Genomic DNA, 20,991 nt, shown 5'->3' on the forward strand with positions numbered 1-20,991 from the left:
CGCAGGCGCCAACCCGCCAACTCTGCAGCTACCGCCCGCCAAAGGCGCCTGCGCAAAAGCTGAGGGCAGAGGGAGGGGCGAAAGTGAGAGGGAGAGAGGAGCGCGCCTAAATCCTAGAGAGGCGGGCTAAGCGGCTACGGAGGGCTGGGGGCAGGGCTTGTCTTCCGGAAAGTCTGGATTCCCGGACGACCGGAGTCGCCGCTCACCAAACACCCACTTGTGTGCTGCTCGAAGAAAGTCGGCCACGCTATATAACCATGGGAAATCTTCGGACAGGAGCCGGAGGTGCCTTCAGGATAAAATTAGGACTCGGAGAAGACCCGCTCGCAAGACGGAAGGAAGCGTGGCGGGTGCACGCATGCGTGGTAGGCTACCTCCACGTGCGGCCGGGCCGGGGCCTCCCCGCGCTCAGAGGCCCCGCCCCCAAGCCCGGCCCCTGCGGGAGCATCTTTCCGGACGCGCGGAGCCGGCTAGAAGGAGGAAGGTTGGGCCTCGGAGCTCGGCCCCGCCTCTGCCGCCTCTAATTGGGCGTGGGTGAGGGCGCCCCCTCCCACCGCCTTCCTATTGGAGCGCGCGTGCGAGCAACGCACCCCATTGGGCCGTACGGATTTGGGCACCAAATTCAAAGATTTTAAAAGTACCAGCTGGCGCCTTTTAGGAGCTACAGCTCTGTGAAGCGGACGGCCTGGTCCCCTCCTGCGGCAGCTGTTCCCTCACCTGAGGCAGGCCCCCGACTTCCACTGGCATGAGCCAGCGCCCCTGCCGCTGCTCTCCACGGCCCCCCTCCAGCTCCTGCCGCTGCAGCTACAGCGACCTGACAGCCGCCGGGCGCCCTCGGCCCTCAGACAGTGAGTGTGAGGAGAGGGTGCGGGAGCCCGCCTTCCAGGAAGGGTATGCGGGGTTAGGGGGCGGCTGCTTCCGAACCCGACACCCTCCCGAGTCCGGGCGTGCGCCTCACGCCGGGCCGGGCGGCCGCGGCGGTTCCTGCGGCCCCGGGGAAAGAAGCCTGGGGCTCGGGGAGGGGAGGCCAGATGTGCCGAGGCGGGTGGCGGGCCCGGGTCCCGCCTTCCTGGACGCCAGCGCCCAGGGAGGTGAAGGTCTCGGCCTTTGAGGGCGCCCTTCTCCCCTTGCAGGATCTACCTATCCTCGTCCCCACCCGGCATGAAGAGGCGCCAAATGCCCCTCCCCTCCCCCACCCCGGGGCCCGGGGGCTGTGACAGGGCTCGCGAGCCGGCGGCCCCCGGGGTCTGGCCGGGCGCCTCAGCCCCACTTCCTGCGCCCCTTTTCCGTATTCAGCCCGCAGCCTGGGGGCCGCAGTCCAGTGCCCCGGATTTTCGCCGCCTCACCCTTGCTGGCGGGCGCGGGAGATCCTGCTGGCTTATCTCCCGCCTCCGCACGGCCCGCGCCCTGAGGGGCCACCTCCCCGACCCCCCAGGGCTTCGCCTGGGCTTCCCCCCTGCCCGCTCCCGCCAAACGGAGGGACCCCCTCGCCGGGCCGGGCTGTACCGGGACGTCCGAACAAAACCTTTTTCTTTTTGTCTCGGCTTTTCCCCTCTGCCCGGTAACCCGTTCCCCAGGCCTGGCTGGGGTCCGGGCGGGAGGGGGGGCGGGAAGCACTTTTCGCTGCAAAACCGTGAATTTGCCCTCCGGTACCTGATTACCTGAGAAATGGAGAATTGGTTATTTTTTCTTTTTTTTTTCCTGCGCTCCTGAAGCCCTGGATAGCCCTTGATTCCAAAATTCGGATAGAGTGGAAGGCCCTCGAACGGTTATTTTTACCCTCTTTGTGGCTATCTGAAAAGAGATCCAAAGGCATTTATTTTTGCCTCAGAAATCACCCCCAATTTTTTTTTTTTTTTAATTGGTTCGACTTTGTGGGATTGGGCAATCCCTGCAAGATGCCGCTTTCATTAGAAAAGGAACTTAGAAGACTGGAAGAAAAAATAATACCTGGCTTTTAACAGGGTTAGGTCTATTTCTAGAAGATCCTCCCTCCTCCGTCTCCCTGTGAACTTCTGAAGCTTGATGGCTTTAAGAAGCGTTTTTTTATTACTTCCAGTTTGCCTGGTATTATCACTTGGCTCCTCAGAATATTTGCCGTCTCCAAGAGTTTGATCTCCTGTTTACAGATTTGAGAAAATGAGATTAAAAATTTAATGCAGCCAAGTATTTTTGAAGGCAGGCTTTTCTAAAATTTTCTTTCAGACATTACGGCTGATTCCCCGTTTGTGGCTGCAAGCCTTGGGGGTCTCAGATTCTTAAGGAATAGCCATGCTTAACGTCGCGCACGTGTGATTATTTTCTAGGTACTGGGATTGTAGAACTTAATCATTTAACGTTGGGATAGTTGTAAAACTTTTTCAACGTTTTTTTTTGGGGGGGACAGAGACAGAGCATGAAGGGGGGAGGGGCAGAGAGAGAGGGAGACACAGAATCGGAAGGAGGCTCCAGGCTCCGAGCCATCAGCCCAGAGCCCGACGCGGGGCTCGAACTCACGGACCGCGAGATCGCGACCTGGCTGAAGTCGGACGCTTGACCGACTGCGCCACCCAGGCGCCCCAGTTGTAAAACTTTTTAAGCATTGTAGCCTATTTATGGTATTTTCGTATGGCGTGTCACTTCTGCCTTAGAAAGTTAAAACGGAAGGTCAAACTTTGTACAGTTAACTACAATACCACCTTTGCACGATTGGACAGTGAGTGAGTAAATGATGTTTAAAAAATGCAGTATATTGAGTCTTCAACGACATGAGGCAGATATTAGTACCTCCATTTTAGAAAAAAATGAAATGTCACAAATCTAGTCAAGGCTGAGCAAGTATTTTTACTTGAAGATGGATCTGATTCCTAGGAAAAGTATGTAATCTGTAATACATAGTGTGGAACGTATTTTGCTACTTTTAAAACATTCATGATTTGCAATAAAAGGATTACAAAGGGATTTGGCTTAAAAATGTGGTAAGAATACCATATGTGATGGGACTCTGCCATACATGTAGTCCAGTTTTGCATTCTTAACCCCATTTTATAGATGAGAATACAGAGGCTTTAGAAGTTAACTGCCTCCCTTTTCACCAATTCAGCAAATGATACTTTATAGCTTAGATGCTCAAGACTTAAACCCCAGGGTACTTTTTTACTCCACTTTCCTTCATTCACATCCAAAGCATCCACAATTTCTGTTGACTTTATTCTCCTAAATACATCTCACATCCACCCAATTATCTTCATTTCCACTGCAGTCATCCCAGTATCAGTTACCCAAACTGCCTGGACTCCTGTGATCTACACTTGTAACTAGCTTTCCTCTTTCCGCTTGTACCTTCCTACAGTCCATTCTCTACAGCTGCCAGTCTTTTGACAATGTAAACCAGGTATCTGAACTCAGAACCCCTCAGTGCTCTTTATTACACCATGGATAAGATCCGGTCTGCCCTAAAATTGTACAGGCCATTCTAGTCTCCCAACCTTACAGTATATTATATAATTTCACATTTTAAAACTAAACCTACAACCAGCATCCAGATTTTGGAACCAATGAAAGGAACTAGAGTTCCATGGAGAAACAAGTGATTCTATGGCTGGAACAGGGAAAATAGAAGATGAGCCTGGAGCATCTTGTGCCAGAAAGTAAGAAATGCTCCAAAAACAAAATAATGGAAGTATTTCAAGTGGGTATAAACTTACACAGTGGTGAAAGCTGAAACAATTTGAGGAATAACCTAATGTAGTATTGGATTATAACCCAAAGTCTATGAGCCTATATGTATACTTTATATACACACACACACACATTTTATCTCACTTTCCAGGATAAGGTAATGGAATGAACACTAAATTTATAGTCAGGAATGGTAATCTGTCTCTCTTAACTACCTGTGAAATTGTGGGCAAGCTACTTAGCTGAGCTTCAATTGTCCTTATTTGTGAAACTAAGATAATAACCTCTTCACCCTACATCAGAAGGTTGTGAGGATCGAATGTTTGAAAACAAATTGGAATTGTAAACTTCTAAACAACTATAAGATGCTTGGTACCTGGGTGGCTCAGTCAGTTGAGCCTGAGACTTTGGCTTAGATCATGATCTCATGGTTCCTGAGTTCAAGTCCCGTGTCCAGCTTTGTGCTGACAGCGCAGAGCCTGCTTTGGATTCTCTGTCTCTGTCTCTCTCTTCCCTTCCCCCACTTGGGCTCTCTCAAAAGTAAATAAGCATTTAAAAACAATTGGAGTGCCTGGGTGGCTCAGTCGCTTGAGCATCTGGCTCTTTGTTTTGGCTCAGGTCATGATCTCACAGTTTGTGCGATTTAGCCCCTTGTAGCCCCACATCGGGCTCTGCGCTGATAGCTTGCAGCCTGCTTGGGATTCTCTCTTCCCTCTCAAGTAAATAAACTTAAAAAAAAAATTTAAAACAATTAGAAGATGAGTGAATCATCATTAGCTCTAAATTTTAAAGAACTTCATGTTCAAACAGTGGTGTTGAATGAAGGGTTCTATGGGATAGTTCAGTAACAACTCTGCTAACTAAAATGAACAGAGGAAGAATGCTTTTGAAAAGAATTAAGAGTTTCTGAAGTACGTTTTTCAGGCCTCTTCCTTTTAGGCAGCTAAACAAAATAAAAGGTTTGTCTTTGTAGGTGTCTTTGCCCTCAGATAAAATGTGGTCATATGTAAATCATACTTCATTCTTGAGGCAAAAATTAGAACAATCTGTCTTGGAATGTTTTAATCTTCCAGGTGAAAGAGAACCCCTCAATAATTTATTCTAGCATTATGATTAATGTTGGTGTTAGCAAATGTTGTTTATTCTTTATTTGCTTTTTGTATACTTGAACTTAGTTTGAAATGAGTTTTTAGGGCTAGTCCAAGATTTAGTGGTGTTCTGAAGTATATACTGTGTGTCCTTCACTGTGTTAAACATTGGGAATTTCAAGAAACTACCTCCCTACAGGTGTTCTTTTAGTACTTAAAGGTTTTGCTCTAAATAAAAACTGTAAAATTTAACATGGACAGATTACCAGTACTTAGTACAGACTAAACAATCTGACTGGTACATACACTTAAAAGATAGATTGTTACCTACCTATGATTGGTTTGCAGGGGTAATAGTAGGTGTAGAATACATTTGAAGCATATACTATTCATATACTCAGCCTTCAATAATGTTAAGTAATGTTCCTGAATCAGTCTACTGTATTCCTTCCCAGAATTGTGCTTTTGTTCAGGTTACCTTCAGTGAATGCTTTCTCCAGCCTCTACTGCCTGACAGAATCCTAGCTATCCTTTAAAGCAGTAGTTCTCAACTGAGAAATCAGACATTTTGACACCCCTGCCTCTCCCCACCCAATATTTGTCAGCAACTGGTGATTGGAGACATTTTTTATTGTGCCACAGGGAGTAGAGGCTGCTAATGACATCAAATGGGTAAAGCCTGCTAAACATCCTAAAATGTAGAGGGCAGCCCCCAACAACAGAACTATCCAATCCAAAATGTTAGTAATGCAGAGATTGAGAAATGCTGATGTAAAGATATTAAGTGCTGCCTGTTCATTTGTAGCTTAGCTGATTTCTTAGTTGAACAATTAGTTGAGCTAATTGCATAGTTTGTTGATAGTATCATAACTTGTTGTTTTTCCCTCTTATGCTACTTATAAATAACAAGCACATTATCTTCTCCAGTTATTTAAGACAGCTGAACAGTAATGCACACACTGGTTCAGTAATGCACCACCCTCACATTCTTATATCTTGTCTTACACCAATTATAGTGTCACTCTTATTTACCAGATCTTCTGATTGGTAGCTGAACTATTCTTCTGACTCTTTGGTTAATTAGTTATGAGAAATCTTCATTCAGTAATTGAAGATTGCAGTCTCTAGCACATACTAGGCAAGATAAAGGGAGATGTCCCTGTGCGTGAGTTCACTATCCAGTAGGGCAGACAAACTGTCACCCATACCACTGATCCAAATAAAACTTAAGAGATGAGAGCTCTGGGACTTCAAGGAGATTTTAACTTAAGGGTATTTAAATTTATTGACTTTAGTTCTTTCTTGAGTAATTATTGTAAGGCTTATAATAATTGCTAGTGTTTCACTCTTATATAAAATTATTTTGATTCTTACACACTTCCCCTCTCCATTGGTCTTAAACATATTTACTGTCATTGGTTTGGGTTATGCTTAAGTCAGAGCTGATTTTAATGCCATTTCAAGTTCAGGGATTGTAGAAGTGTTTGTGATTACTATAAGGATTTCCCTGACTTGAGACCCCACTCGATGCATCACATTTCCTTATTTGTTCCATAAGCACAGATACTTATTAAATAGTCCCCTTTTCCAGTATTTTTTACTCAGATAACAGACTCGAAAAGCCAAATATTACAATTATACAATTATACTGCTTTTAGCAGTCTTCCGAGGTACCCTTTTAAGAATAAAATACATGTACTTACTAAAAGATTTAAGTAGTATTCATTGTCACATCTCAGTAATTAAATTTGGATTCTTTCACAGCTGTATAGTGCTGAGAGAATGCAAAGTAATTAAACCTCTGTATATCCCAATATAAGATGTAGAAATGTATGAAAATTTTGTCATTTAGTAAGTGCTTTGTTTTGTTTTTTGTAGGTTGTAAAGAAGAAAGTTCCACTCTTTCTGTCAAAATGAAATGTGATTTTAGCTATAACCATATTCATTCTGGACTTAAGTTAGTGAAGCCTGATGATAGTGGAAGACAAGGTTCCTGTACTCCTGCATATTTGGAAGGTTCTTATAAAGATTGCATTAAAGACTATGTGAGGTTATCAGATATTGGGTCACCAATCGTGAGCCCCAGGATTGTAGAACTTGAATCTGAAAACGAAAACAAGCTCTTTCATAACAAGGAAAATCAGCATGTGCAACAAATCCTTGATAGTTCAAATGAGATCGAAGAACTAGAGACCAGTGGACCTTATGAAGACAGTGGCTATACTTCATTTTCCCAGCAAAGTGGCTTCAATGAACATGAAGAGAGTAGCCTTCCCTTGGAAAATTTCAGTGACAGTCCACAGTCCTGCCTGCTTCAGATGCAAAGCCCAGAGCAATATCCCAGCAAAAACTTGCTGCCGGCTCTTCACTTTGCCAAAATGGTTTGTTCAACGTTAAAAAAGAATACCAAACGAAATCCTAAAATAGATTGGGAGAAACTGAAAGAATGTATATTCAGTGGAAATTTTGGACTGCAGAATATAATTGGAAGGAAAATGGGCCTAGAATATGTAGATATTCTCAGTGAACTCTTTCGAAGGGGACTCAGACATCTCCTAGCAAACATTTTAACACAGCTCAATGATATGGACTTAATCAAGTAAGTATGGTTGCTTTGAGTGTTAGTATAATCCACTGAACATTTTTGTTAAGATGGCTCAGCACTACCAGCTCATACAAAGACATAAGAGGGAAGTCTTTTACGTTGTTTGAGGTAATGACTGCCTGATAGCTGGTATTTGACCATTTGTATGCCACTAAGATGAAAGAAGATTTTTAAAGTAAGCATTTAATCCAGTTATTTCATATTTATACTGTTAGCAAACTATTTTTGTTAAATTGGGATTTTTGTTTCTGAAAATTACTAATACTTAAGCTACATCATACCTCTACTTAACTATAAAACAACAGCCTAGTTCTGGTGTATAGGTCCAGTAGGCTTTATGAGTTCTGTCACACTTGAAAGTATGAAATAGTTCCTGATGTTTTTAGGCCATTTTTAATGTAGCGCTCCCCTAGGTTTGACAGTGATAAAAATAGGGAAACCCACAAGTGGATCTGATTGTGACTGTTTTCTTAGAAACCTCAAATTTCCCTTCCTCATTCTACCAAATATGAGTTAGGATGAGGTGACAGCATTAAGATAATTATAATATAGACTATTGGATTAGATCCCACTCAAACAGGTGTGTTTTGGCATTTTTGGAAAAGTTGTTAGAGGTACTTATCACTGGTCTTTATGAAAAATAGCTAAAGCAAAATAGAAGTATTAATTTTTATAGTTGGCTACCTTCTTGAGGGATAATTGGCATCACAGCTTCTTTGTTAACAAAAATGGATTTTTGAAATTGATGTCTACTAATAGCAGTATGTCCTAGAATACTTTGAAATTTGTCTACAACTTTTATTGATATCGAATAGCTAACATAGTGTCATATATATATAATAGGGTCTACTTATTTGATGTTTGCAGATATTGTGAAAAAATGAAGTATCAAGGAATGATTGCAATGGTTCTTAAGCCTAGATGTATGTACTTAGAATGACTTGATAGGGAGCTTTTAAAAACAGGACTCTGGCCCCCATTTTAAGCCAGTTAAACCCAAATGCCTAGGCATGGGACATCCTTAAATCTTAAGTGCTGTAGGCAATTCTAATGTATAACCAAGTTTGAGAAGCACTGCTAATAGAAATTTCTTTTTTGCACTGTTAGTATTTCTGTAGTATGTTCATTCCTCTTACCTCTTTGTGATGCCTTGTTTTCTTTATAACCTTTTACTTTTCCAGTGTGTCTAAAGTGAGCACAACTTGGAAGAAGATCCTAGATGATGATAAGAGAGCATTGCAGTTGTACAATAAAGCAATAGAGAGAGTTAATGTAAGTCTTTGCAGTTGATGTTTTCATTTTAAAAATATCTTAGAACATTACCTTAAAATATAAAAGCTCGTGCTCTTTACCTTTATAAATGGGGGAAATAGGACAGATAACAGGTAATCTGGAAATCCTTTACATTCACAAGGCATTTCAGCTTTTCACTAGAACTCATTAAGCAAAATTCAAAGACAAGGGGAAAGGAATTCCACGTAAGCCATTATTTCTTGGATTCTTTCTAGAAATGGAATGTCCAAAAGTACAAAAGGGAAAATTGGTCAGTTCTCTAATAATGAGAGTTGACCATATAGCTAATTTTCATTGCCATTTGTATTTTTTCAGTTATCAACATATTGAACATTCTTAATGCAGAAGAGAATTTATCTGCCTTCCAAAATACTTGGTAAATTTCAAGATGTTTCTGAGAATATCTGTACATGATTGAAATTTCAGGCCTAGCAGTTGGCAGACTTGGGTCTAAATTTTGGTGCTGCTACTTACTAGCTGTATAACTTTAGACAAGTATTGCTTAAATTCTCCAAGTTCAGTTTCTTTATTGATAAGGTTAGTATTAATGAGAAGTTTTCTAATCTAAAAGGTTGTTTTGAATCCATGCATGACATTGAAGTGATACTTAAGCATGACTATTGTCATTTATTGATGATAAAAGCAATGACTTTTTGTTTTGGCATCAGTACTTTATAAATCATGTATCTGGGGTACCTGGGTGGTGCAGTCGGTCAAGTGTCTGACCTTAGCTCAGGTCATGATCTCGCGGTTCATGAGTTCCAGCCCCGAGTCATCAGGCTGTGTGCTGACAACTCAGAGCCTAGAGCCTGCTCCAGATTCTGTATCTCCCCTTCTCTCTTCCCCTCCCCTGCTCACTAGCTCGCATGCTCTCTCGCTCAAAAATAAACATTAAAAAAAATTAAATACATCATGTATTAAATGCTATATAGACTCTAAGTATTTAGTGCTTTCTCACAATTTCTGGTTTGCAGTTTCTGTCAGTATTATCTGTGTGAATAGTTGTATGTGGCTATATTTAAGCATATGCAGGTAAATTGGGTATAGGGATAAATCTTTTACATTCTCATTTGCCCTTTTTTTACATGTACAAACAATAAAAATGCCTGAATGTTAAGAATATAGGAGGATACTTTTAAGTCCTATTAAAATATTTTTTTTAATTAGGAAAAGAACGTTAAGTTTTCACCACATGCTTCAACCAGAGAATATGTTATGTTCAGAACCGCTTTAGCTTCTGTTCAAAAATCAGCAGCCCAGGCTCACCCCAAAAAAGATGCTCAAACCAAGTTATCCCATCCAGGTGATCAGAAAGGTTCTACTTACAGTCGACACAATGAATTCTCTGAGGTAATTTTTTGTTTGTCAATAAACTAGAAACTTATGGGGCCTTTATTGTTAAAAGGATTTAGAGTAAGAAATGGAGAACTTTAAATTTAATTATAGCATAAGTAGAACTACTAGGGAATTATTAATGGAGATGTTATCTTTTGTCCCCCTTCATTCTGGTCTCAAAAATGTTAGAAACTGAAACAATTTATAACTCAAGTAATCAAGTTAGGAAAGTACACAGAGATGTCTTTCTATGCAAAAAATAATAGCTACCATTTGACATTGTTTATGACCACTCAGTGATGTTGAGATCTAATTTGGAAATGCTAAGGAAACCTTGATTTTTAAATTTCTTACCAAACTTGTTCAATACTACATTTTGCAATTGCTGCCTTTTATATCTACGGACCAGAACTAAACTGGAAAAGGCCAGCTTTCAGAAATTGAAGCCCTCCTATTGTACCTTCAAATCATTGGGTAATGTGTATTGTAAGTTCTACTGAACACATGGAAAATTTGGCAAGCTTAATTTAAAAAACCATAACGTCACCTAAGAGTGCATCTTTGAAATGTTGACTGCCTTCATGCTGGTCAATAAGTATAAATTATAGTTAAGTTTAATTTTCTAAGTGTTCGTTACATAATGACTAATACAACATGTAACGATTCAAACAGCAGTTATTGAGCATCTGCTATCAGGTAATCCATGGATAAGAAAACATGGTACCCTTCATAGCCTTGTAATCTAGAATGGAAAATGGCTACATAAAAATAAATGCCATATAACGTGATAGGTGCCTTAAAAAAGCTAGAAGTGAAAGAGCAACCAACTCCTAGTAACACTAGAAAGACTTCACAGTAAAGGTGACATTTAAGTCAGGCATTGACATGTAAGTAGCATTCATGAAATAAAAGAACATGTTTAAAGGTAGGATTAGGAAATAGCCACTGGACCAGTTGACAAGTGATATTATCTCACTCATTGAACAGTGAGCTCCTTAAAGGCAGGAATTGACTTATGTGTGACATTGGTCCTTTATTCATGTTTTGAGGAAGCCTCAGAAATGCCCTTCTTGTTTTTACCAACTAAATTACATTCAATTCTTAACTAAAATTTGTTTATGGATTTTCTTCTTTCTAGGTTGCCAAAACTTTGAAAGAGAATGAAAGCCTCAAGGCCTGTATTCGCTGTAATTCACCTGCGAAATATGATTGCTATTTACAACGGGCAATCTGCAAACGAGAAGGCTGTGGGTTTGATTATTGTACAAGGTGTCTGTGTAACTATCATACCACCAACGAATGTTCAAATGGCAAACCCCTAAAAGCCAATTATAAAACAGGTCCTCTGCCCGGTACCAAAACAAGCAAGAAGAATTTACGACGATTGTGATCTCTTGTTAACAATCAGTTGTACCTGATTATGAAGGTTAGTTAGAAAATGTTAGGTTTTAATTTAAGAAAAATAAAATGTATTGTAATTTCCAATTTTGTGTTGAAATCAATGTAGTACGTGGGATTTTCTCCCCTTGAGTAAAGACAATATACAACTTAAAATATTTTACAATTTAATTTGAAAAAGTTTAAAATTATCAGTATAAATCAGGAAATTTAAATATTTTAAGAAAAAAGGAAAAGTGGCTATCTGATTCAGGGATAAAATAAAATTGATTCAATTTTATGGTAAAGGAAGACCATGTAATTTTACCTGGATAATCTTAAATAGATATCTTGTTTACCATCTATTAGCATTTGAGACATTTTATTTGCCCTACCAAATTAATTCCTATTGCAGTAACTTCTGGAGTCTGTTAATTTAAGTGTTTTGTCATCTTTCTTTAACCTCTTTTTCAGTGTGTACATTTCCCAAAAAAGTACCCTTTGTGAAATCTTGCTTTTTCCTATTTGTGAAGTCTGTATGTTTTAATATTTTTGTACATAATGTAAATATGTCTGTATTTTTTATGTCAAAGTAAAAAAATAAAGGTCTCTTTTGTATACGTATACATCTAAATGTAAATTTTGTACCTGTTATGAATAAAATTGTTATAAGCTTAATAAATAATGTGAACCTTTTATTTTGATAAACATTTTAATCTTAGAAACAGCTAAATTAGGAAGCTATAGGAGACTGCATTGTAAAGTAAAAATGTTATCTTTGACTGCATTCAGAACACTTGTTCTAATAAGAGCCCAGGATAAAGATACATATTTTTTTATTCCTTAATTCTAAAGTTGAATATATTTTGGTTTCAGTTATGGATATGGTGAAATATAGGAGTTTGAACTCAGACAAAAAGTCCTAAAGATTTAAGGGTGGGCCTCAGATTCTCAATAGAGCTTCAAAGACCCTCAAGGCCTTTGCCTTCCATCTCTGCAGAAGCCTGAGGTAGAGGATTTATCCTAAATGGGTTTATGGGTGTGTCTTCTCTAATAAAATAAAGCCTCCAATGAAATTAGCAGTGACTTAAGCAGCTTTATTGAGGAAAATTGACAAAATAGACAACATTCAAAGTATAATTTGACATTTTGATATATGTATATAAATGTGTGTGTATGTATATACATATATTTGACATATGTCTATACACACATGAAGCCATCACTACAATTAGTGAATGTAAGTATAACCAAATTTCTTTCTGCCCATTTTTTTTTAATGTTCATGTTTTGAGAGAGCATAAGCAGGGGAGGGGCAGAGACAGGAGACAGAATCTGAAGCAGGCTCTAGGCTCTGATCAAGGCAAGGGTCAAAATGAACCCTGAGAGTCTACGGTCATACCATCCTGAACGTGCCCCATCTCGTCGGAAATGAGTCCTGAGATCATGACCTGAGCTGAGGTCAGATGCTTAACCAACTGAGCCACTAGGCACCTCCTCTTCACATTTGTAATCCCTCCTGTCAGTCCCCAGGTAATCGCTGATCTGTCAATGTTGATTAGTTTGCCTTTCCTAGCATTTAATATAAATGGAGTCAAAGTGTGTACTCTAATTTCACCAGACATTAGAGATTCATCCATTTCGTGTGTACCAGTAGTTAATTCATTTTTCTTACTAAGCAGTATCCTTTTGGATATACCAGTTTGTTCATACATTCACCTTTTAATGGACATTAGCTTCCAACCACCCCCCACCCCCTTGTTTTTTTGCTATTAGAAATGAAGATCTTGGGGCCCCTGGGTGGCTCAGTCGGTTAAGCATCCGACTTCTGCTCAGGTCATCTCGCAGTTCATGAATTCCAGCCCCGCGTCGGGCTGTGTGACGACAGCTCAGAGCCTGGAGCCTGCTTTGGTTTCTGTGTCTCCCTCTCTCTGCCCCTCCCCTGCTCATACTCTCTGTCTCTCAAAAATAAACATTAAAGATCTTGTAAACAGTATACAAGTCTTTGTAAGATAGGTAGTATGCTTTCATTAAATAGTGAAATGCTTGGATTATATAAGTAAGTATGTTTAACTTTTTAAGAAAATCTCAGAATGCTTTCCAAAGTAGCTATAGCATTTTACCTTCACCAGCAGTGTATGGGAGTTCCATTTACTTCATGTTCTCAGTAATACTTGGTATAATCAGTCTTTGTAGCTTTAGCCATTGTAATACAGGTGTAGTAGTATATCATGGTTTTAATTTACATTTCCCTCATAACTAATTATGTTTAACATCTTTTCATGTTATTTGCTAACCATAAATTTTCTTTGGTAAACAAATGACTTGAGTTTGTTTTAATATTGGTATTTGAGGGTATATATTCTGGATAGGAGTGCTATATCAGGGTATAGCTTATCTTTCATTTTCTTAGCTGTGTTTTAGAGTTTTTATTTTGATGAAGTCCAAGTTATCAATTATTTGTCTTTTATGGATCATATTTTCGGTGTTATATCTAAAACCTGCCTAAGACCTAAGAGCATACAGATCTCCTATACTTTCTTCTAAAAGTTTATAGTTTTTAATTTCACATTTAGGTCTATGATCCACTTGAAGTTAAATTTTGAATATGGTATAAGAGGTATGGACCAAAGTAAGTATCCATTTGTTGACAAGACTATCCTCTCTCTACTGAAATGCCTTACATCTTGGTAACAATCCATTTTACATAAATATGAACTATTTCAGGACTCTCTTCTGTTTAATTGAGCTTTGTCTTTTGAGTTCCAATCCACACTGCCTTGATAACTAGCTTTAAAATAAGTTTGAAATCAGGTAGTGACATTATTTTTTTTCTTTTTCAAAAAAAATTAATTTTTAAGTTGTCTATTCTAGGGTCCTTTGCATTCCTACATATATTTTATAATTAGCTTGCCAGTTTCTACAAAAATACCTAATGGAATTTTTACTGGGGTTGTAATGAATATTATTCTATTGGGTTAGATAAGGAGAGAATTGACATCTTAACATTGAGTTTTTCAGCCCTTGAACATAGTACTATTTATATCTTTAAAAACCTCTCTTAGTAGTGTTTTATCTTTTAATTATGTATGTCTTTCACATCTTGTGTCATATTTATTCCTGAGTATTTTATATTTTAATACTATTATGAGTATTTGTTTTTTAAGTTTACTTACTTATTTTGAGAGAGAGCAGGGGAGGAGCAGAGAGAGAGAATCCCAAGCAGGCTCTGTACTGACAGCAGGTCTCAGTCTTCATGAACTGAGATCATGACCTGAGCCAAAATAAAAAATCAGACACTTAACCGACTGAGCCACCCAGGAGCCCTGTAAGTGGTATTTTTAATTTCAGTTTTCAGTTGTTCATTGTTAATATATTGAGATGCAGTTGGTTGATTTTGTAGCCTACAACCTTGATAAACTCAGTTAAACTGAGAGTCCATTAGATTTGCAATGTAGATGACTTTGTCTTCTGAATATAGTCTGTACTATAGCCTTCCATTATAATCTATAGGTTTTTTATTTCTTTTTCTTGCCATATTATACTGGCTAAAACCTCCAGTAAAATATTCAATAGAAATAAAAAAGGAGACATCCTTAACCTTGTTCCAGATGTTAGGGGAAAAGCATTCATTCAGACTGATGTTAGTTGTAGGGTTTTTATAGATCTTCCTTAGTAAGTTGAGGAAGTTCCTTTCTATTCCTAATTTGTTGAAAGTTTTTAGGAAGATTGGATGTTGGATTTTGCCAAATGTTTTTCCTCCACCTATTGATATGCTCATATCGTTATTCTTTTTGAGTTTCTTAACATGAATTTTACTGATTGATTTTCAATTGTTAAAGCAACCATGCATTCCTGCAATTAACTTCACTTGTTCATGGTGTATTATCCTTTTTAGATATTGTTGGAATCAGTTTGTTACATATTAATACTTTTTGCATTATATTCATGAGGGATGTTGAGCTGTAGTTTTCTTACAATGTCTTTGGGATATATTCTCTGCTTTTCAATTTTCTGGGTGTTTGTGCAAATTTCATGCTATTTCTTCTTTTACTGTTTGCTAGAATTCTCCAAGGAAGCAATCTGAGTCTGTAGGTGTTTTTTGTTTTTTTTATGGGAAGGTGTTTAAAATATAATTTTTTCAGTAGATATAGGACTATTCAGTTTATCCATTTCTTCCTGGATGAGCTTTAGAAATTTATGTCTTTCAAGGAATTTTCCTATTAATCTAATTTACTGAATTTATTGGAATAAATTGGTCACAATATTACCATATTATCCTTTACTATTTGTAAAATATGTAGTGATGTCCATTTCTTTCATTGCTGATATTGGTTGTGTCTTATTCCTTTTACTCATCAGTTTAATGAGAGGTTTGTCACTTAGATTGATCTTTTCAAATAATCAGGTTTAAAAAAATTTTTTTTTAATTTTTTGAGAAAAAAAGAGAACAGGAATGAGTGAGGGGCAGAGAGAGAGAGGGAATACCATGAGGTACAGAGATAGAGTGTGTGGAGCCTGGGGCAGGGCTCTAGCTCACCTGAAGTGGGACTCGAACTCACTTGAAGCAGGGCTCTCACTCACGAATTGTGAGATCATGACTAAGCCAAAGTCAAGATGCTTACCTGACTAAGCCACCCAAGTGCCCCTCAGATAATCAGTTTTTTATTTCATAGATTTCTCTCTCTCCTTTCCGTATCATTGTTTCTTGTTCATTTGTTTTTGTTTACTTTCTTCTGTAAGTAGTAATTAATTTACTCTTAATTTGCTATATTCTTAAGATGGCAGCTAAGGCCATTGATACGATCTTTTCTTATACAGGTGTTTAGAGCTATGAATTTCCCTCTAAGTTTTGTTTGAGCAACATATCACAAATTTGGACATGTTATTTTTGTTCATTTATAAATGCATTATAATTTTCTTTTTTATTTATTTTTTTGATCCACAGGTTATTTAAAAGTATGCTGTTTACTTTCTCAATATTTTAGAATTTTCTAGATATCTTTCTTTTATTGATTTCTGATTTCATTGTGGTCAAAGTTACTTTATTTGACTTGAATCCTTAATTTATTGGCAAACATGGCCTAGAATATGCTCTGTCTAGGTAAATGTTTCATGTCTATTTGAAAAGATGATAAAATTTGCTGTTCTTTGGTATAACGCCTTAATTTCTTTTTTAAGTGTATTTATTTTGAGAGAGAGCATGTGCGCACATGAGCAGGGGAGGAGCAGAGAGAGAGGATCCTAAGTAGGCTCTGGAGCAGAGATTGAGGATCCCAAGTGGGCTCTGCGCTGTCAGCAGGGAGCCTGACACAGGGCTTGCACCCACAAACCATGAGATCATGACCTGAGCCAAAACCAAGAGCTACCCAAGCACCCCTGGTGTAATGTCTTATAAATGTCAATCAGTGTTTTTCTATTTTATATATCCTTTCTGATTTCTATTTACTTGTACTATTATTGAGAGATGGGTATTGAAATCTCCAATTGTAATTGTGGATTTGTCTATTTCTTTTTGCAAATCTATCTTTTTTTTTTCTTTATGTATTTTGCAGCTTTCTGATTAGCTACATAGACACTTAGAATTGGTATGCCTTCTTGGTAAAATACTCCCTTTGTTGGGGCACCTGAGTGGCTCAGTTGGTTAAGGTTAAGGTACCTGGTTTCAGCTCAGGTCATGATCTCAAGGCTTATGGGTTCAAGCCCCATGCCAGGCTCTGCACTGATAGTGCAGAGATTGCTTGGAATTGTCTCCCTCTGTCTCTGACCCTCCCCTGCTAGCATTCACTCTCTCTTTCTCTCTCTCAAAATAAATAAACATAAAAAAAATATTCCCTGGGGCACCTGGGAATATATTGAAAATATAGGTATATATTAAATTAAAAATATATATCTATAAATTAAATTAAAAAAAATATTCCCTGGGGCACCTGTGTGGCTCAGTCGGTTGAGCATTCGACTTCGGCTCAGGTCATGATCTCCTGGTTCATGGGTTTGAGCCCCACATCAGGCTCTGTGCTAACTCAGACCTGGAGCCTGCTTCAGATTCTGTGCCTCCCTCTCTCTCTCTCTGCCTCTCCCCTGCTTGTGCACTCTCTCTCTCAAAAATAAGTAAGTAAGTAAATAAATAAATAAATAAGAAAAAATGTATACTCCCCTTTTCATTTTAAAATGACTTTTTAAATCCTTGGTAATATCTTTACTGTGGAGTCTACATTGTCTAGTATTAAATAGGCACTCCAGATTTTTGTTGCTGTTGTTGTTTTAACTAATGTTGGTCTTGGTCTAGTATATCTTTTCTATCCATTTACTTTAACTTATTTTTGTCTTTGTATTTGAAGTATGTTTCTTCTGGGCATCATATAATCAAGTATTAGTTTTTTAAGAAATCAATAATCTCTGCCTTTTAATTGGAATAATTAGACCATTTTCATTTAAATGTGATTATGATATGGTTAGATTTTACCAGTTTGATATTTGTTTTCTATTTTTCTCATCTGTTCTTTGTTTATATTTTTCTATTTTTCTATTTCTATTTTCTATTTTTCTATTTCTATTTTTCTATTTTCTATTTTTTCTATTTTTCTATTTTTCTATTTTTCTTTTGGGTTGAGTATGTTTATGATTTTATTTTATCCCAACTTGTTACTTAATTAGCTATAATTATATTTTGTTTAATATTCCACTATACGGATATACCACATTTTGTTTATCCATTCACCAATTGATAGACATTTGGGTTGTTTTCACTTTTTGGCTATTATGAATAGTGCTTCTATGAACATTTATATATAAGTTTTTATCTGAACATATGTTTTTGATTACTTTGGGTTTACTTAGGGTTGGAATTGCTGAATCACATGGTAACTCTGTATCTAATTTTTTAAGACTTTTTTTTTAAGTTTATTTATTTATTTTTGAGAAACAGAGCACAAGTAGGGGAGAAGCAGAGAGAGAGGGGGAGAGTGAGAATCCCAAGTGGGTTCCACACTGTCAGTGTGGAACCTGATGTGGGGGCTCCATCTCAGAAACTGTGAGATCTTGACGTGAGCTGGAATCAAGAGTCAGACACCTAAACCGACTGAGCCACTCAGGTACCCCCTGTGTCTAATTTTTTTAAAGAACTGCCAAACTATTTCTCATAACAGCTGGCTGCATGATTGTAAATTCTCACCAGCAATAGATGAAGGATCTAATTCTTTTTTTTCCATAGTCTGGGTGATTTCTATTCATTTTTCTTGTCTAATTGCCATGGCTAGAATCTCCAGTGCAGTGTTGAATAGAAATAACAAAAATGGACCTCTTTGACTTCTTCATGAACTGAAGACATTCCTCTCCCTGTGTCACCATTCTGTACTGGGGGTTTAGGAGACAGATAAGTTATCCCTTTAGTTCACAGATGCTTAGATTGAAAAAGAAAAACTGTACTGTATTTCAGGAATATGCCTAAGGGGCCTCATCTACACCAAGACCAGAGTTAGGTAATAAGATTCTGGATTTTCAGCTGAAGCTATAATAGGTTTTTGAGAGTTTGTGGAGAGGACTAAGTGTTAATTTTCATGTGAAATGGATGGGACTGTTTTAGCCCTAAAATGTTCCCCAGTGATTCCAGCTTCTTGATATTTGCACCTTTGCTTTACTGTACTGGATCAGGTTTTGTCACTGTGACTAATAGAAAACAGCAGAAGAGATGGCATGTCACTTCTGAGACTAGGTTGTAAAAGACGTGATTTTTTTACCTCTCTCTCTCTCTCTCTCTCTCTCTCTCTCAGGTCACTCACTAGGGGAAGGTCAAGTGCGAGCAGCTTCCATAAAGGCCCACACTCTGAGACCCTTAGGTCTTTGGAAAGTCCCAAGTGAAGAACTGAGGCTTCCTGCCAATTGTTAAGGTTGAGTCTTCTTGAAAGCAAGTCCTCCAGTTCCAATCAAGCCTTCAGACAACTTTAGTCCCTGCCAACATGCTGAGTGCAACCTGAATCATGTACTAAACTTCTCCCAAGTTCTTGACTCCCCCCCAAACTGTGGGGTAAGAAATGTTTGTTGTTTTATGCCTGTAAAATTGGGGATGATTTATTATGTAGTCATAGATAACTGTAGGGAGTGGGCAAACCCTTTTAGGAGCACTGGGCAAGAGAAAGATGAAAAAAAGTCTTTTCTCACACCCTTTTTTAGACATGTAATTACACGGTCTAAAATCAATACTGGTTCAAACATAGGATGATAGGCCACCTTGCAGGTGTGTAGAATATTCCCTAAGGAAGGAAGCCATGCTCTCAGGCCAAAATAGGTTTGGGACTGGTATGATCACAAAAATGGACTATTGTAAGTCTGCTACAAAAGGGAGAATGAACACACTTTAATATGTAGTATTTTCATGGTTATTGTGATATATATATATATATATATATATATATATATATATATATACACACACACATTGTGATATATTGTGATATACACATTGTGATATTGTGATATATATAGCACATCAGCACTGAATCCTAGCTTGCCTTTAGCCAAGGTTCATGTTGCACTGATGTAGCACCCAGCGTTTAGCACTTCTAAGCCCTCTGACTGAGAAGTCTGTTATGCCCAGTTCACATATCTTGAGGACCTGCCAAAAAGACTGCATATGAGAGGAAATAATGATAGTTCCTTGACTATCACCGAGTAGTTTCTGAAACTCATAATCTTACCCAGATTGTTTGGTACTGTTCCCTTTTCCCCAGATTCTGTTTCAACGACATAAACAACACACCGCCACAAGATGGTGCTCTTTTAACACCACACTTTTGAGTTTGTTCATTCACATGAAGTTTAATATAAAAATGCATGAAATAATATGACTGTCCTTCTATGCAATTTGTATTGTCAAATTAAAAAATAAAGTCCACAACATAGTGTTAAGCAAGGAGAGGTAGATATAAACTCTTTACTTTTTGGTCTCGAGTCATAAGAACAGGTCTTGCTTATCTTCAGCATCTTTATCCATTGTTGATATCGAAAGCCTACATCAGTACTGTTCAGTGCAGTAGCAATGTGTGGCTATTGAACACTGAAATGTGGCCCATCCAAATCCAAATTGAGATTTACTGTAAATGTAGAATATTCACCAGATATTGACAACTTGGTATGAGGAAAAGCAAAATCTCCTTAATAATTTTTACTTTGACTACTTATTGAAATAATGATATATTGGACACACTTGGTTAAATAAAATTCTGTGAAAAGAAATGTTTAGTGTGGCATCTAGAACATTTTAAATGACATATGTGGCTCTTAATACATTTCTATTGAACAGTGTTGCTCTAAGATCACATAACAAATAAGTATCAGAGGAGTATTTTCTGGCCCATGACCTAAACAGGTCACGGTATAGTACCCTAATACCCAGATCCACCATACATTCTAATAAGTGAAGTTCTACATATGGAGATGAGAGGGCATTTACTAGAAAAAGAAAGACTAGAGGTCTAAATCGACATGGATCATTTTTTTTTAGAATGCCTTCCACTCATGGGTTTGTGGTAAGTTGCTCCTCATCTCAACCTCTGTCCACATCCTTACTCCCAAGTACCTGGTTACCTGTCAGGTGCCAACACAGGTCAGATCTTTGTATTCCCATCACCCAGA

General features: G+C 38.3%; 1 protein-coding gene across 3 annotated transcripts; it reads left to right on the forward strand.

The window, feature by feature from the left end:
* The first annotated feature begins 723 nt into the window (after positions 1 to 723).
* Positions 724 to 11,979, forward strand: FBXO5 (F-box protein 5). 3 transcript variants are annotated; one of them, XM_019431734.2, is made up of 5 exons: positions 724 to 848; positions 6,627 to 7,347; positions 8,535 to 8,625; positions 9,814 to 9,996; positions 11,120 to 11,979. In XM_019431734.2, exons 1-5 carry the CDS (start codon positions 746 to 748, stop codon positions 11,369 to 11,371), a joined length of 1,350 nt encoding a protein of 449 aa, XP_019287279.1. In that variant the 5' UTR covers positions 724 to 745; the 3' UTR covers positions 11,372 to 11,979. The 3 variants fall into 3 exon arrangements, with proteins under 3 accessions (XP_019287279.1, XP_053760322.1, XP_019287280.1); XM_019431735.2 differs by having other exon boundaries at positions 814 to 891; XM_053904347.1 differs by lacking the exon at positions 9,814 to 9,996 and having other exon boundaries at positions 739 to 848.
* The last annotated feature ends 9,012 nt before the right edge of the window (positions 11,980 to 20,991 follow it).

This window comes from Panthera pardus, unplaced genomic scaffold (genome assembly GCF_024362965.1).
Source record: "Panthera pardus isolate Hobbes unplaced genomic scaffold, ASM2436296v1 HiC_scaffold_17, whole genome shotgun sequence".
Taxonomy (NCBI): domain Eukaryota; kingdom Metazoa; phylum Chordata; class Mammalia; order Carnivora; family Felidae; genus Panthera; species Panthera pardus.

Excerpts from the sequence above, each read along its gene's own strand:
- FBXO5 (XM_019431734.2), top strand. The coding sequence starts at position 746 with ATGAGCCAGCGCCCCTGCCGCTGCTCTCCACGGCCCCCCTCCAGCTCC. Across the intron at positions 849-6,626 it reads GCGCCCTCGGCCCTCAGACA|GTTGTAAAGAAGAAAGTTCC; the intron begins GTGAGTGTGAGG and ends TGTTTTTTGTAG. Across the intron at positions 7,348-8,534 it reads AATGATATGGACTTAATCAA|TGTGTCTAAAGTGAGCACAA; the intron begins GTAAGTATGGTT and ends TTACTTTTCCAG.